At 35.8% G+C, this 14,780-nt stretch overlaps 1 protein-coding gene across 8 annotated transcripts in view; it reads right to left on the bottom strand.

The window, feature by feature from the left end:
* The window catches only part of LOC117106731 (phosphatidylinositol 3,4,5-trisphosphate 5-phosphatase 2A-like), a 37,477-nt gene that overhangs the window by 4,697 nt on the left and 18,000 nt on the right, over nt 1–14,780 (bottom strand). For 4 of the 8 annotated variants that reach the window (XM_033248162.1, XM_033248156.1, XM_033248167.1 and 1 more), the window contains exons 15-25: nt 12,872–13,110; nt 11,932–12,020; nt 10,392–10,473; nt 9,753–9,842; nt 9,150–9,263; nt 7,747–7,838; nt 6,245–6,332; nt 5,185–5,281; nt 4,570–4,637; nt 4,078–4,182; nt 1,252–2,087 (exon numbers count right to left, since the gene is read on the bottom strand). In XM_033248162.1, the coding sequence (XP_033104053.1) occupies nt 1,252–2,087; nt 4,078–4,182; nt 4,570–4,637; nt 5,185–5,281; nt 6,245–6,332; nt 7,747–7,838; nt 9,150–9,263; nt 9,753–9,842; nt 10,392–10,473; nt 11,932–12,020; nt 12,872–13,110 (1,900 nt within the window). The other 4 variants (XM_033248192.1, XM_033248199.1, XM_033248176.1 and 1 more) reach the window with 4 other exon arrangements.

Raw genomic sequence — 14,780 nt, 5'->3', positions numbered from 1 at the left:
CGTGGCATCAATTTAGAAAACACAGCACAAGAAGATGTTCAGTGGCGTATCTACAGGGATGCGTGTGCCATATATGTCCCGCCAAATACGCTTCCTTAAATTTACGCTCATGTATTTAAAAATTACCTCATATCACCTTATTTTGTCAACTAGCCACCTCTCACTTGATCAACCTCCCCCACTTAAAATTCGCACCCCCAGCCATTAACATATCCCCATGTCAGTACTGTACTCCTATATACGCCACTGAAGATTTTTGATTAGAGTTTTTAAAGAATGTGGGGCACCCCTTTCGTCATTAGATCATTGAGCGGAGCAGTAGACCTCAGACTATCCAAACTAATCGTCGATCGTGCTCACTTATAACTTCCATTGATTGACAACATAATTTAGATTTTAAATGATGATTTGGATGGTGATTTAAAAAAAAGTTTGAGCCTCTAAAAAATACCTGTACTATATGTGATTAAACTACATATACGAAAGATAGGTAATATTAAACTATATAGTATAATACAAAAAGATGTATGACTGTATGTGTTTAAACCACACATACTAAAATGTATATGACAAATTTGAACGTCACTATTCTATATGTGCATTACATACCTATATATCGTGCCTCATGCTATGCTATACATACCAAGATTTTTGCGATACACGAGCTTCTACCTTAAATAAGGCACCTGACTGTAAACATGCATAGAAGTCATACAAGCATAGATTTATTATATGTAAATACTCAAGTGCTACTCGACTACATAAATATGCTTATCTGTATACAAGAAAATGGCCATCGGAAATCTAACAGTTATACTTTACCAAGGTGTGTAATTATACAAGCAGTTCCAATGCGTTTAACTCTTTATAATACAAACATTCAAATATTGTATGTCACCTCTATACCTTTGATACATTAGGCTATTTTTAGTAACAAGCTCAAGAGATGTAAAAGCATGTGTGTGACGGTGCTCAGCAACAACAAACTAAAGGAAAAAAAAACTGGAAAGTAAGAGGCTTAAGCGATGAGTGTGTTATCTAAGCAATCAAGCTCAGAGTAGACATAACCATATGGAGATATATTATATAAATATTATATAATAACATATAACATTACATTACAGAGTTTAAAAACAAAATCTAGTATGCAAAAAGGTTAATCTCAAAAGACAAGCAGAAATAAGAAGGCATATAAAAACCATCTGAAATTTTACATAATAAAATAAATAAAATAACTTTAACAAAGAATACCTCTAAATCATCTGTTAAATGGGTCATTCCTTTTAAAGGTAAGGGAGGTGGTTGGTCTTCACAAATTGGAAGCTTCGAATTCTTGCTTTTAGGCTTGTATCGTGGATCTTTCCAATTATATTGTAGTGAAATGCTTGTGGGGGGTACTAGTGCCGAGGAGCTTGACACAGATTGGTATCTCTTGAGCTTGTTGCTTTCATAGAATTCGCGTATTTGTCTAACCTTTGATTCCCGTTGGATTCTTTGATTCGGTCTTGGGGCACTCTCATCCTCGTTACCTGTTTCCTGTTGTTTTCTTCTAGCAGGCACCGGTGGTGCCTCTGATGACACATCTGATTTAGATTTTCCCACTGGATTTCTTGGCTTTTGGTTGAATTTTTCAGATTTATCGAGAGTAGACGGACGTGGCGGGAGGGCAGGTGGATTGTTTACCGGGGGTTTTATCTCACTTCTTGTTGAACAGTTTGAAGATAAGCTTCCATTGAGAAACGTTAAGTTGTCTACCTGGCCGAAATTATTTCGTGGAGGCAGGATTGGTGGATTCAATAAATCTTCTTCCAAGTTCCCGGAATCAAAAGCTAGGTTGTCCTCTCCTGTCCCATCGGAGCCAGCCAGCTTTTCTTGCATAAGTGTTTCATTTTGATGTACTGGTGGGTAGTGTCCACAACGATGCAGTGGAAACAAACTAGAATCGCTATCTGGAGTTGTAGCTGTTGATGAGTTTGAAAGCTGATGTGATAAATCAATCCGTCTATGAGGCAGTTGCAGGGTAGGAGTTTCTGATGTTGGTTCAGGGAGCTGAGGTCTGTTATTCCAATCAATGATTCTAACCAAACCTTGAAACAATGAACAAATCAAATTAACAATAAAATTAAAGTAATGAATTATAATTTTCAAAATAAAGTTGATGCCAAAAAGAATAATACAGGAAACTGATTATATAATATAATTACAAAAATAAAAATTCAAAAACATTAAGTATTAAATGTTTCTGCTTCTGATTGTTAGTTACTGAGCATACACCAAAATTGGTTACATAGAGCACAGGTCAGAGGTCAGAGGATATATATTTTGTAGTGAGCTGTATGTTCATTAAGGTTTACTGGGGATCCCATCTTTAAGACCCTTAATTAATGGGATTGAATATTGAGTTGCAAAATGTTTGAGGGTGTAAATATAGGCAAGAAGAGTTGTCCAAGGGTGGTGTTTCCATGGTAAATATACAGTATTCCACAGGCAATAGAAAAAAAAAGAAATGTATCAGTTGATATATATTTTTTTACTTTGAATTTCCTATTTATTGTTCTGCTTTTCATTTTTCTCTAATTTTCTGGAAAGTGCATAGATGCTCTAGCAGTATGCACTATACAAGCACAATTAATAACAATAATATATGATAAACATGTATTCAATTTATAAAACAAAAGACAACTCTCTTATAAACAATTTAGTCCAAAAACATTTTTAACCAAAATGCAGATTTGCATATTTTGAATATTAAAGAAATTAAACATTGTATTAGCAGAGATATTTACATCATTTTCGCAGCCGTGACACCAGTGGGGGATCTTTTGGCAATTTCCTTATTGCACAAGCATACACGTCCTGTTATCTGATGCCTCAACAATGTCATTAGATTAAAAATGTTAATTTGCCAATCCATAATATTGTGGTCTAAAATCACAATTTTTGGGCCATCGTAAACCATAAATTCTCTCTTCATGAACGCTACTAAGGATTTTATTCTGGGACTCTGACTGAAGCTCTAAGCAAACTCTTTGGTTCAGACGCAGCCCACGAAATTAGGAAAAAAATAGGTCGGCAAAAATTTGCCAACCTTAAATTCATCACAGGCTGCTTCAAAATTGCCCATGCATGTCCATGCGCATGCCCAGAATGATTTATCAGGGATTTTCCACACATGTTTGTCAGTGGTGAAGTCACGATGCGATCATGATAGCGTTTAATCGGACGGTAGGATTAGGCCTACAATTATGTTGAATTTTGGTGTTTTTAGATAATAAACAACATTTTAAATATGATAATAATACTTTAAAATGAAGACAAATAATAGATTTAGATAAGAGTTACGATCTACGCGGCCCACGTGGCTTCAATTGGGCGATGTTTTTGGCCCTACTCTGGCTAGCATCATTCCTACCTAGGCCTAGCTTACGAAACGACTAGGCAAGAAAGACGACGATTGTACACGAATCGTACGTATTGCATGCCTATTATAAATAGTTACTGTACAAACAAATCTGTTTTATGAACCACCAATTTCCTTGGTTTGACGACGTACATGAAATTTAGTGTCTGCTATAGCCTGTTTCAGTCAAAGTTTTTGACTTTCCAAGCAGTTTCTGAAGCAAAGAAATCTAGGCCTAGGTCGGCAAAAAATTGCCATCCTGTAGCGATTCTGGCTCGGCAATATGATTATGGTCGGCAATTGCCGATTGCCGACGTGAAATTCGTGGGATGCAGACCCCTAGTGAGACTTGTTGGACCCCTTGTCTGGAGCAATCACTGATTTTATCTCATTCAAGACTAAATTAATCCACATAGGACCTTCGCGAGTTAAAGACCAGGATTTACATCATTTTAATTCACTAGTCTTGTAATGTCAAGGCTCTGTTAGAAAAGTACTGTATATTCAGCAGGAGAGGTCCCTGCAGGGATCTGGTGGTCAGAGGCTTCGCCTCCCAAGAGCCTGTAGGCGTACTGCTACTGCAATACAAAAAAAAAAAACAGGAACAAATATCCTCTTATCATGAAAGTTACTATAGTATTTTCGGGAGTGCATTTGAAATTTAAAAGTCAACTTACCTGGCCTTTTATTTTTATTGCTTGTAAATGGATTGTTATCTGATAGAATGTCATGAGAGTCCACGGAACTAGTTGTGTCTGACCGGTCATCAAATTTCACCAAGTCTAAATATCAATGGAATAAAAAGAAATTACATAGCAGTACAATTCAGCTGCGAGTGGTGGTTGGTAATAGAGAGGGATCTATCTACTACCTATTTGTCTGTTTGTCTGTATTTGTTATTCTGTCCGTCCATTTATGTTTCTTTCATATTCCACCAAAAGAACACAATGTGATGTTGCATCAGGGGTGTAGGCTGGTTATGGCCTTGGGGGGGGGGAGGTTGGGGGAGAGAGGTGTGAGAAAATTGAGACCCCCCCACCCCCTTGCTACCATGAGGGGTTGCATCATAGTTGAGTATGGCAACCCAAAATAGCAAAATATTACCAATGATATTGCCATACTCAGGAGAAGATGCACCAATTAAAAAAACATAGTTGTGAGAATCTTACCATAAGTTCTTGGTTTCACACATGCACCATATGCACTTTCATCCCTAGCTTTTACATGCATCTTCCCACTGTAGCAATTAAAGCAACATTTATTTATGACATGTGATGATAAATGTTTCTATGATTTTAAGTAAATATATTAAATTTATGGCCTTCACATTCAAATATAATGTATAGCAACATACCATTAAAGATTTCAGATAATTAAAAAAAATCCATTGGTGATAATAACTTTAACTTTGTTTCTGTTTCATATTTTGTTCATTTTCCAAGTGAAAGTTTAGTGGCGGATCCAGGAATTTGAAATGGGGGGGGGGGCCAGGGAATGACTAGACAACCCACCATGATCAGGGTTGTGGCAAGATAATTTAAGATTATGGCACCTAGATAGATGGCCAGAAATGGCACTCCCAGATTTAAATTTGAATATCATTTTTAATTTTTCTCCATTTTTTTTTTTTTTTTATAATTTTAGAAAATTTAGGCTGGGCTAGGCCTCTCTTGAACACACCACTAAAGTTACAATCCTTATTTATATAAAATTTCATTGAAATAGAACAAAAGTTTTAATAAATCATTGTTATGTCTCATGATAAGATACTTAAAATTTCATACCTGACACTTCCAGTCCGTAATCCATTATGTGTTAAATTTGCCTTAAATCCCACTGGTTCTGTACTTAACTTGTTTTTCAGCGCAACCACAAACTCCCCTTTAAACAAATTTTATACGTGTTAATCAATATTGGAGAAAAATTCTTAATATTATTTCAATTCACCATAAAACATTGTAAAATTGTCAGCCAGTCAGAGTACCATACACTAACAGCACCCTAAAAGCTTTAAATAATTCCTTCATAAGCCAATTGTTAACCCATTTAGCCTTTCTAGGCTTATCATTAGTCTAGGCTTCCTTCATGTTTGCCAATTATACCACACCAGGGCTAGGCTCAGCTTGTTTGGGCCTAGCAAAAAAATATTCCTTTCGTGAGATAGTAAAGTTTGTTTAAGGTTTTTGCACACAAGCAAAAAAAAAAAAATGTTGAACCAACTACGGGCTCTATAGAAAAGCACGACAACAGGAAAATTACTGCGAAGGTAAATCGATATCAGAATTGTATATTATGGCTCCATGATATTGGTAAAGATAAAAATGAAAGAAGTTACCACGTTCGCTGCCAGTGATGAGTATACTCATTCCACAGGGTGATGCCTAGAGCGCAGGGACAAATATAGGCCCAACTCATAAAAAATCAGGGTAACATTCTAGTGTTTATTACTTCATTACAGAGTCACAGACTTAACAACTGGTGGTTCAGGGAAGATACAAGATGATAATGTGTTGTGTTGTCGGAAATAAGAAATATTTCACGTGCAGGAGCACCCTCTGAACATATATCAACCCATGCAAACAGGGGAACAATTAAAAAACTTGCACTTGGCTGAACCTATAAAAAGTACTGTCCCATTGCCAGCGAAGAGTTTACACGTCTCCTAATATTTTCCCGCCAAATTACTAGACACACCATTTTGATGATATGTGACTTGATTAACATTTTTAAAAGTATGTTTGTACATGCATACTTGTTGTGGCACATAGGACAGAACCTAAAAAAGGGTCTGGCATTCAACGTGTTAATGACAATTCTGAGTTTAGAATAGATGTTGAAATTTACCATAAGACTCATCGCTGTCTGAGTTCTTTATAGTTATCAACATATGCTGCTCCTCTAAGTAGTGAAAGTTGGAGACGATTGGCTTTAACTGTAACATAAAAGGTAGCAAGTATTAACATCACTGTAATCCTACATAAGATCATGAGCTAGGCTAGACTTTTTAATACTTTGTTATATAGCAAACATAAAATGTTAAAAACCGAAAGGTCCACTGATTAATCTCAGATAAGAAAGTATAATACATACTCCAAGTATTGAAATACACGCCATCGTGTTGGGATTCAATATTTCGACATTAATTATGTCATCATCACCTGATGATGACATAATTAATGTCGAAATATTGAATCCCAACACGATGGCGTGTATTTCAATACTTGGAGTATGTATTATACTTTCCTAAAATGTTAAAAGAATATAGAATAATTTTAGTAAAATTTTGGGATTTTTTTTTTTTTTTTTTGTTTAAATTCAATTTTATCAGTTGGCAGTAATTTTGGGAAACAAGGTATAAAAATATCTGACCTAGTCATTCCTCTAAATTTTCAATGCACTCTATAAAAAAATGCGGTGAAATTGAATGAAAAATAAAAGTACAATAATGATAAGAGTATGTGATATTTGAGGAATCCTAGTGTAAGGGGGCCAAGTAAGGTATCAGTAGAACATCTAGAAGTTTTAAATAGAGGGGGCCAGGGAGGTAGACTGTTTAGACTCTGTCAGCCCCACAACGGTTTGGCTGTGGTACAAAATTGGCACATTTATATGGCCGGAAATGACACTCTCAGGCTTATTTCCTAAAAAAGTGTTGAAACACTTTAATCTGCCTCCGGTTTTTCTCTAGAGACTGATCCTTATACAAATAAAAAATAACAATAAAAAAATATGAGCAATAGAGATTGTCTTTAAATAACTGGCAAAAAAAAAACACATAACAAGGTCATTAGGATTATGTCAGGCTTCTCACGTACTACAGAACTTCTGTAGATAATATGGAAAGTTTGCTTAATTATGGACGTACATAAATAAACAAAAATACTACAGACATTTTTCATAGGCCTAGACCCATAAATAAATAGTCCAGAACTAATGACTTTCCCATCAGGATTTTTAGTTTGGTCCCTAGACAACACATACTTGTCAGATTAATGATAAATTATTATGTAAACTAAGAAAAAGTTGGCTGTAAATCTCATCCTGTCCTGTTTGTTTGATATTCTACAGCTGTTATTATCCCGTACCTATAATTTAAGCAACCCATAGTTTTACCATGGACCTATTATATAGGTCCATGGTTTTACTCAAGACACATTACGGAAATTTTGTATTTACTACAGATATTTGAAGACTTGGTTACTGAAATGCATTTTTCGAACTTGAGAAGTCTGCTATGCGGCCTACAGTATATACTGTTATCAATGGGGATTGATCAATACCTATGTACTGTATTGATTTACCTATAAACATTATACTATAGCCATAGTGATCGGGATTGTATTTACCTTTGGAAAGTCGTCGGCAGACCATGCCGTCGACACCAGGTTAAAATTTTTGTTATAACATATATCGCTTTTTCGACCTTTAACACTACGTTCTGAAAAAAAACCCAAAATTTATACTGATGGTAAATAACTAAATAGACATATGAATGACTTTTAATTATTAACTATTTTTTAAAAATAAAATTGTTAAGATATTAATTTTCAAAGTTAATAATTTAAAAACCATTGTAGATTTAGAATAAAATATTTTAAAGTAATATTCAGAGCTGTAAATTAAATGCATTCAAACTTCAAGGAGGGCGGGAAAAAAAAAATTATTCAAGCATTCTTCAACTTTTTAATGTTTATTTTTAATGTAATCAGACTACTCATTTAATACAAGATGGAAAGAGACTACTTATTTACAGATACCGGTTACTTGAAGAATTATAAACACCATTACAGAAAAAGAGGATTAGGTAGAATAATTCTATCAGTTGACATTAGAACTCCCATTGATGATATAATGAATGACTTACAGGGATCCCAAGTTGGAAGAACCAACTTCAGGGAGATTCGTTTAATGACATTGGGGGCGCTATATATTCTATGAGGAAAAAGTACCAAACAATGGGCCACGCCCACCTCAGCCCCACCATGATTGGGGCTGAGGTGATGACAGTTTTTAGAATAGGCACCTATAGAAGCCCGGAAAGGGCACTGTCAGACTGCAAAAAATAATCAGCAACCAAAGTTTATGCCTACATAACATAAAAAGATTTGTTTTTACTGAATTTGGCGAGAGATAAGTGAATTTCTGGGAGATTTTTGCTTGTTTGCAGGAGTGCGGGAGACCATACCGATTTCTGGGAGACTTGGGGCACCTGGAATTATGAGGAGTAAGTTGAATGATAGACAGAAAGAACACCTACTATTGCTTACATTTAAGTGCCTGAAAGCAATCACCCCATCTTAACTATGCAACAAATTTACTTTTAGTCAAAATAACCACTCTCAGTGCACTAGGAGTAAATCTAATAACACCTTGATGGTGCAGAAATGTAAGCTTGTACAAGGCAAGAGGACATTTTTAGACCGTGAAACTAAGACATGGAACAAGCTTCCAAACCAAATTAGAATAATCATTAATGATATCAAACTGACATTTAAAAACTTGTTTTTAAAAACCCTGTAACATTTTTATGCATTTCCACTGCAAAGTCTTGCCTTGATACAAATTAACTTTTTATTTTTCGTTTTTATTTTTTCTTTTAATTTCCGTTCATTCAATTTTTATTTCTGGTTTGCATTACTATTATATTTTTCTTTGTTCATGTGATCCACTTGAAATAATAATAATGTGTCACTAAAGTGCTATCACTTTAAAGACAGAATAAATACTAAAAAATATTAAGGACACTAACCAGCAAGACAACTTGAGAAAATTTCAACATAGAATTTTCCATTGCTACTTGTTTGGATGTCTGCATCCATCTGAGTGAAGATTATCTGGACGACTTCTTCATCATTGCCGTGATCTGTCAATCAGTTTGACAACATAAAATATCATTCTTTTGCTTATTAAATAATAATAATAATAATAATAATAATAATAATAATAGTAATGAATATTTTTGATTTATATTACACAAATCAATTGTAATGTTGGTAGTCTGATGAAATACTTACCTGGATAACCAGATTCCGATAACCTTCCCTATTTTTCTACCCTTTCCATGATCGCTTGGACCTCTAAGGAATGAGGACTATTGTTAGGAAGATAGTTCGAATGTGGCGCCTTGGGTTGGACTGTTTCATTTTATTTGAAGGGGCGTTGAGTTTCGGGAAGTCCAACGTAATCTCCTGAGGTGTACAACTAGTCGATGATGCTAGTAGGGCGCAGAGATGAAATACGTTCAATGCCACAACATTCTACCAGGTTCCCATTATAACCATTAGTGGAGAAAGACAAATGTATGTAAAAGGCTACAATAAATAATGGTTTCATATACTGTACAGCTACTAACCTTTTGATGGGATTGTCATGGACTCAATACCAACAGAGAAAGATGCAAACACTGGTGAATGGTCACTAGACACAATGTCTGTTGTACAACCTGCAATTACAATATAGAAAAAGAACTATCTTATTATAAGTATGTTTTTATATTGTCAACAAGGTGCAGGTTACATAACTATGATAAGAAACAAGCAAATAACATTACATAAGTTATGGCATATGTACAGAACATTTGAAAAATAAATATATTAAATTCTCTCTAGAAGGCTTTATAATATAGTATTATAGAGTTGTTAATGAAAGAGTTTCTTGATCTATTAGAATTGCACTTAATAGTACATAGCCTGCCTGATTTATTGTGCAAGTATGTGTTGTTCATTGGGTGAGACAAGTCCTTGTTAGTCTTATTTAATTTACATAATACATATCTGCTGCATAATTCACTTAAGCTACAGAGGTCTTAATAATTTTGCGAGCAAGTTTGATGATTCTTTGGAGTTTCTTCTTGTTAAAAAAATCGTCAGGTTAGCAGACCAGACAACACAGTCATTATTGAAAGCTTGACACATTTAATCAATTTGTAAATTATAAAATAATGTGTACAAGGGTTTCACTGAATCAAAATATTATTTTAAAAATGACTTACCATAGGATGTGTTGTTAATGTGTGTATCTGGGTAGGACTTCCACAGAACTCGATCACACCAAGACGGCTGGTTGATGCGAACCTATCATCCAAAAATCATAGAAGATAGAATTGCAGCACTAGCATTCTATTGGAAATTATATTTGCCAGTGGAGTACTAATCCTATTGCGTTTTACAAAGCAACTTTAAGGCTGTGGGCTTAAGCACCTCGTATGGACATTTCACTTGGTTCCTTGGGCAGGCATTTTACTTATGGTTAATGTAATGCAGTATTAATGTTCAATAGTATCAACTTATATAACTATTGGAATTTGTATATCATTGATACCCTTCACCTGTTACATGTCTCAGATTAGCTTGACACATTAATGGGTTTACTATAACTATTGATATATTACTGGTCATTCTAAAGTGACAAGCATTCATCCCTGGACAATTGGACTTGCCATTTTCCCACACGGTTAATTGACAATTTTGAACCAAACTATCGACACCAAATCATCTGTCTTACTTAAAGGAATTGCTTAGAAAAGAGATTAAGGCTTAGAAGATTCAGCTTGGAACTGACTCCACTCTTAAGGGTTTTAACTCTAACATCCGAGAAACCTGGAGTTAGTAGTCGATTCTATTTATGTACAGTAGAATGGTTGATGCTGAATAAAAGCTTTGCAGTGTATTGGTACAAAAAGAGCTGTGTTTAATTTATCTCATTGAAAGTCACCATCCAACCATAATATTAAATTAACTCTCTCTACTCAGGAGTATAATTTGGTTCATTATAGGTTCTAACACCAATGAGCTTATTATTACCTAATGCAATGGGAATCTTCTCCAGGAAGCTAGCTGATTATGGTTAGGTTCACACTAGAGGCAAGTATCCGGAGCGGGGGCTAACTGTTCGCACTAACCGTTAGCACCCGTGTGATAACGTCCGATTGGTTAGAGCTAACCGTTACCAGGACCTGGATACACCAATGGTTAGGTTAGCAAGTTGTGCGCCTTTCTATCATTAACCAATCGGACGTACACATTTCCAATTTCCAGTTTCCTATTAGTGTTATCATACTTAATACTCAGTACATTCACAAATACTTATGAACAAAACTTGCAAGTGATTCCAGTCGGAATCGAACCCAGATAACTAGACTGGTGTCATAGCCAATAGACCACCGAGTCTGCGTCTCCAAGTAGCAGCGGGTAATGCAATTTTTTTTTTATGTGTTTGTCAAAATAGCATTACAGTCATGCTGCTACTTGAAGATCGGATTCAACCTAGTCACTAAGTGCAAGGCCGGTGGTCTAGTGACTATGACACCATGCTAGTTATTTGGAGGTTGCAAGTTCTGATTCCCACATGATTTACATTGCAACATTGTTTTCGCAAGTATTATAATACTAAGTATTCAGTACGATAACATGCCAGGTAGGGCAAAACATCACTTCTATTATTAACATTGCTTTTCAGATCACTCATTCTTGGGCTTGGATTCCAGACTATTAACAATGATTATACATAAATTAGCAAATATCAAAATTTACCCCTGTTTTCTTGATTTTCTTATATGCATATGTTTTTCTGTTTCCAATCTCATAACGGTAGGTTGGTGGGAATGTAATTTCTTCTTCCTCTATATAAAATAAATGGATACAAGATGGAAATAAATCTATTCCAATTTAGACAGCTTAACAGAATCAGTATTGGGAACAGTATATTAGCAGCAGCAACAGGAGTAGTATTTAAAACAGAAGGAGTTTTGATAAATGGTGGCAGCGAGAACAGTATTGAGAGGGGTGGTGGTACGATAGCAGGAAAAGTACTTCTGTACAGTGCCAGCAACAAATACAGTCAGTAGTGGCAACAGAAAACTGGCATATTCTACCATTTTGAAGATCAGGGGCGGATCCAGAGATGTCCAAAAGGGGGGCCGAAATTTGGGCCGATCGAGACAACAACGTCCTAGGGGGTCCGGGGGCATGCCCCCGCGAAATTTTTGTGATCATTTGAGGCGTTGTGGGCTATCATTTTTTTCTTTTTCTTTTTTTCCCCTTTTTTTTACCTTCCAAAAGGGGGGGTCGGGCCGCCCCCCCCCCCTTAAATCCGCCTCTGAAGATACACGAAATGAATATAAAATAAATAACCATACTTATTCGAAATAAATGCCCTGCTCAAATAAACGCCCACTCTAGTGTCTCATTTGGAATAAATGCCCTTCCCCCTTAAATGACTGTAAACAAGTCTAATGGAAGCCACATCATTCTCAACACATTCATGTAATGTACTACAGTACTGCAGTAGAATTACTTTTTTTCTAACTTGGTTTGGATCAATAAGTTTTTACAAAATTGAGGGGCGTTAAACCAACACCTCCCTCAAATAAATGCCACCCCAAAAACCCTTCTCAACACTAAAAGCCTACAGGCGTTTATTCAAATAAATATGGCACACTATAAAAAGCACTCTATAAAAAAAATAACGAACCAAAATCAATGAAGACATTCAACTTCTCTCGTTCCTCCTTTAGTTGGTCATAGCTCAGAAGAGTTTGATAATTCTTCGACTTAATTTGAACTAAGATCTCCTGGACATCACGGTCAAGTCTGTAATTGAGATCGCCAAACCAGAACACATGATGGAACCTAGTGTTGAGGTCAAACATGCTCAGTCCTTTGTCCCCAACCGCCAGACCACGCAAAATGTCATGGTAGTTATGGTTCCGCCTGAAACATAACAAAAAATTAACAATTTTAATTTCATTTAGTTCACTGTTGGGGCTTAGCCAGAAAAATGAAATAGGCCGTCCAAAATGGAAGTCAGTGGGCATGGCCCTGAGTCAATGAGCGGGCCATACCAAACATAAGAAAAAATAGAAATTATGATCTTTAGAGGGCATTTCAAGGTGTTTAAATTTTGGAATTTTGTCTTTAAAGGAATAGTGTTGAATTGAAAGGTATTTCAGTTATATGCGTAGATTGCGCACGGCTACGGTATTTCTAGGCTGTGCAGATATTACATCCTCATCTTTTGCCTTATTCTAGTGTAAATTCTACTAGGTCCTCCGAATCGAGAGGTAGGCCTAGACCTACTGAATTTTGTTGATAAATAAATTTTAATTTGTGAGGTTAACAACAAATCTTCTTTTGGTATTTCATGAAGTACAGTAATTAAGCCAGAGAGTTACGAACACCAACAATATTATGTCGTGGAACCGAATCTCAAGTACTGTATTTGTAGAGCCACGTGCATGCGTTGTGGGCAACTCAGAACCGTCCATTTTCAAGCAGGGTATAAATGTTTTTAACACGACGCGTGTTGTAAGTGAACTTTTCACCGGGTAGGCAATGGTTAAGTCTTACATTTTTGGGAATCCCCACCGAATATTGGTATGAAAAAACAACTTATATTCAATCCATTAATGTTGTTTTATCAAACTGAAATATGATTTAGCTTTAGTTTAGTGTTAACATTCGATAGATTTGAAGAATATAAAGAATTTGCTAAAGGTAGACCAGGCACAATTAGGCTAGGCCAAGCAGATTTGGCCAAGCCATTTAAGCCGTCAAGGTAAATGTGGCCGTCATAATCAATTGTTGGCCGTCCAAAAGATGGCCGGACGGCTCGCTGGCTAAGCCTATGGTCCACTGTCAACAACAAGTGCACTCGCTAAGTACACAATAAAACAAATTTGTTTTCAAACGGTTATCAAGAAAACATGGTCAAATTTTGCATAAATACTATATCATAGAGGGCCACCCTTCTAGCTTTACTGATATTCAGGGGCCCTCTTTTAAATAAATAAAATTGAAATAATAATAAGATGCTTCATAATCCAAGTCTCATTACAATGCTCAAGTAGTGGAGATGACTTTGGAAAAATTTCAGTGCTGTTACAGGATTTGAACCCAGGTCTCTGGGATTGGAAGGCAAGCATTCTAACCATCAAGCTACTCCATCCAAAATAGACTAGGTTGACCTGCTATGGGCATAAAAGTGGATTAAAGGACCAAAGTGAATTTTTGATTTTACCTTAAGGGCTGCATCCAAACTCTGATGTTTCCAGTGTGCTTCCAAATACCTTCATGGACTGCTTTTATACTGCTTTATCGTAGTTTTAATATTACTTTTTACAAATGATCGGTGTCGGGCCATACAAAACAAGGGGTTTTCTAGACAAAGATGATAGGCATGCCGCACAATTGGAGATTTTAATTTATTTTCACAGGCAGCAGCAAAATTGCAGGCTGCACTTTGCCCACCAGTGATGTAGACCAATGAGATGACTACTTTTTTTTTTACAGGCTTTGGAAAGGTAATGGGTAATAATGAGGCAAAGTTCATTCATAAGCTTTCAAAAATACCATTACCATGTTTATTCTTGTTACTCTTAAAC

Source organism: Anneissia japonica, unplaced genomic scaffold (assembly GCF_011630105.1).
Source record: "Anneissia japonica isolate Jap-2015-1 unplaced genomic scaffold, ASM1163010v1 scaffold142_len1259957_cov175, whole genome shotgun sequence".
NCBI classification, from domain to species: Eukaryota; Metazoa; Echinodermata; class Crinoidea; order Comatulida; family Comatulidae; genus Anneissia; species Anneissia japonica.
This window is presented reverse-complemented; position numbering and strand designations above follow the sequence as displayed.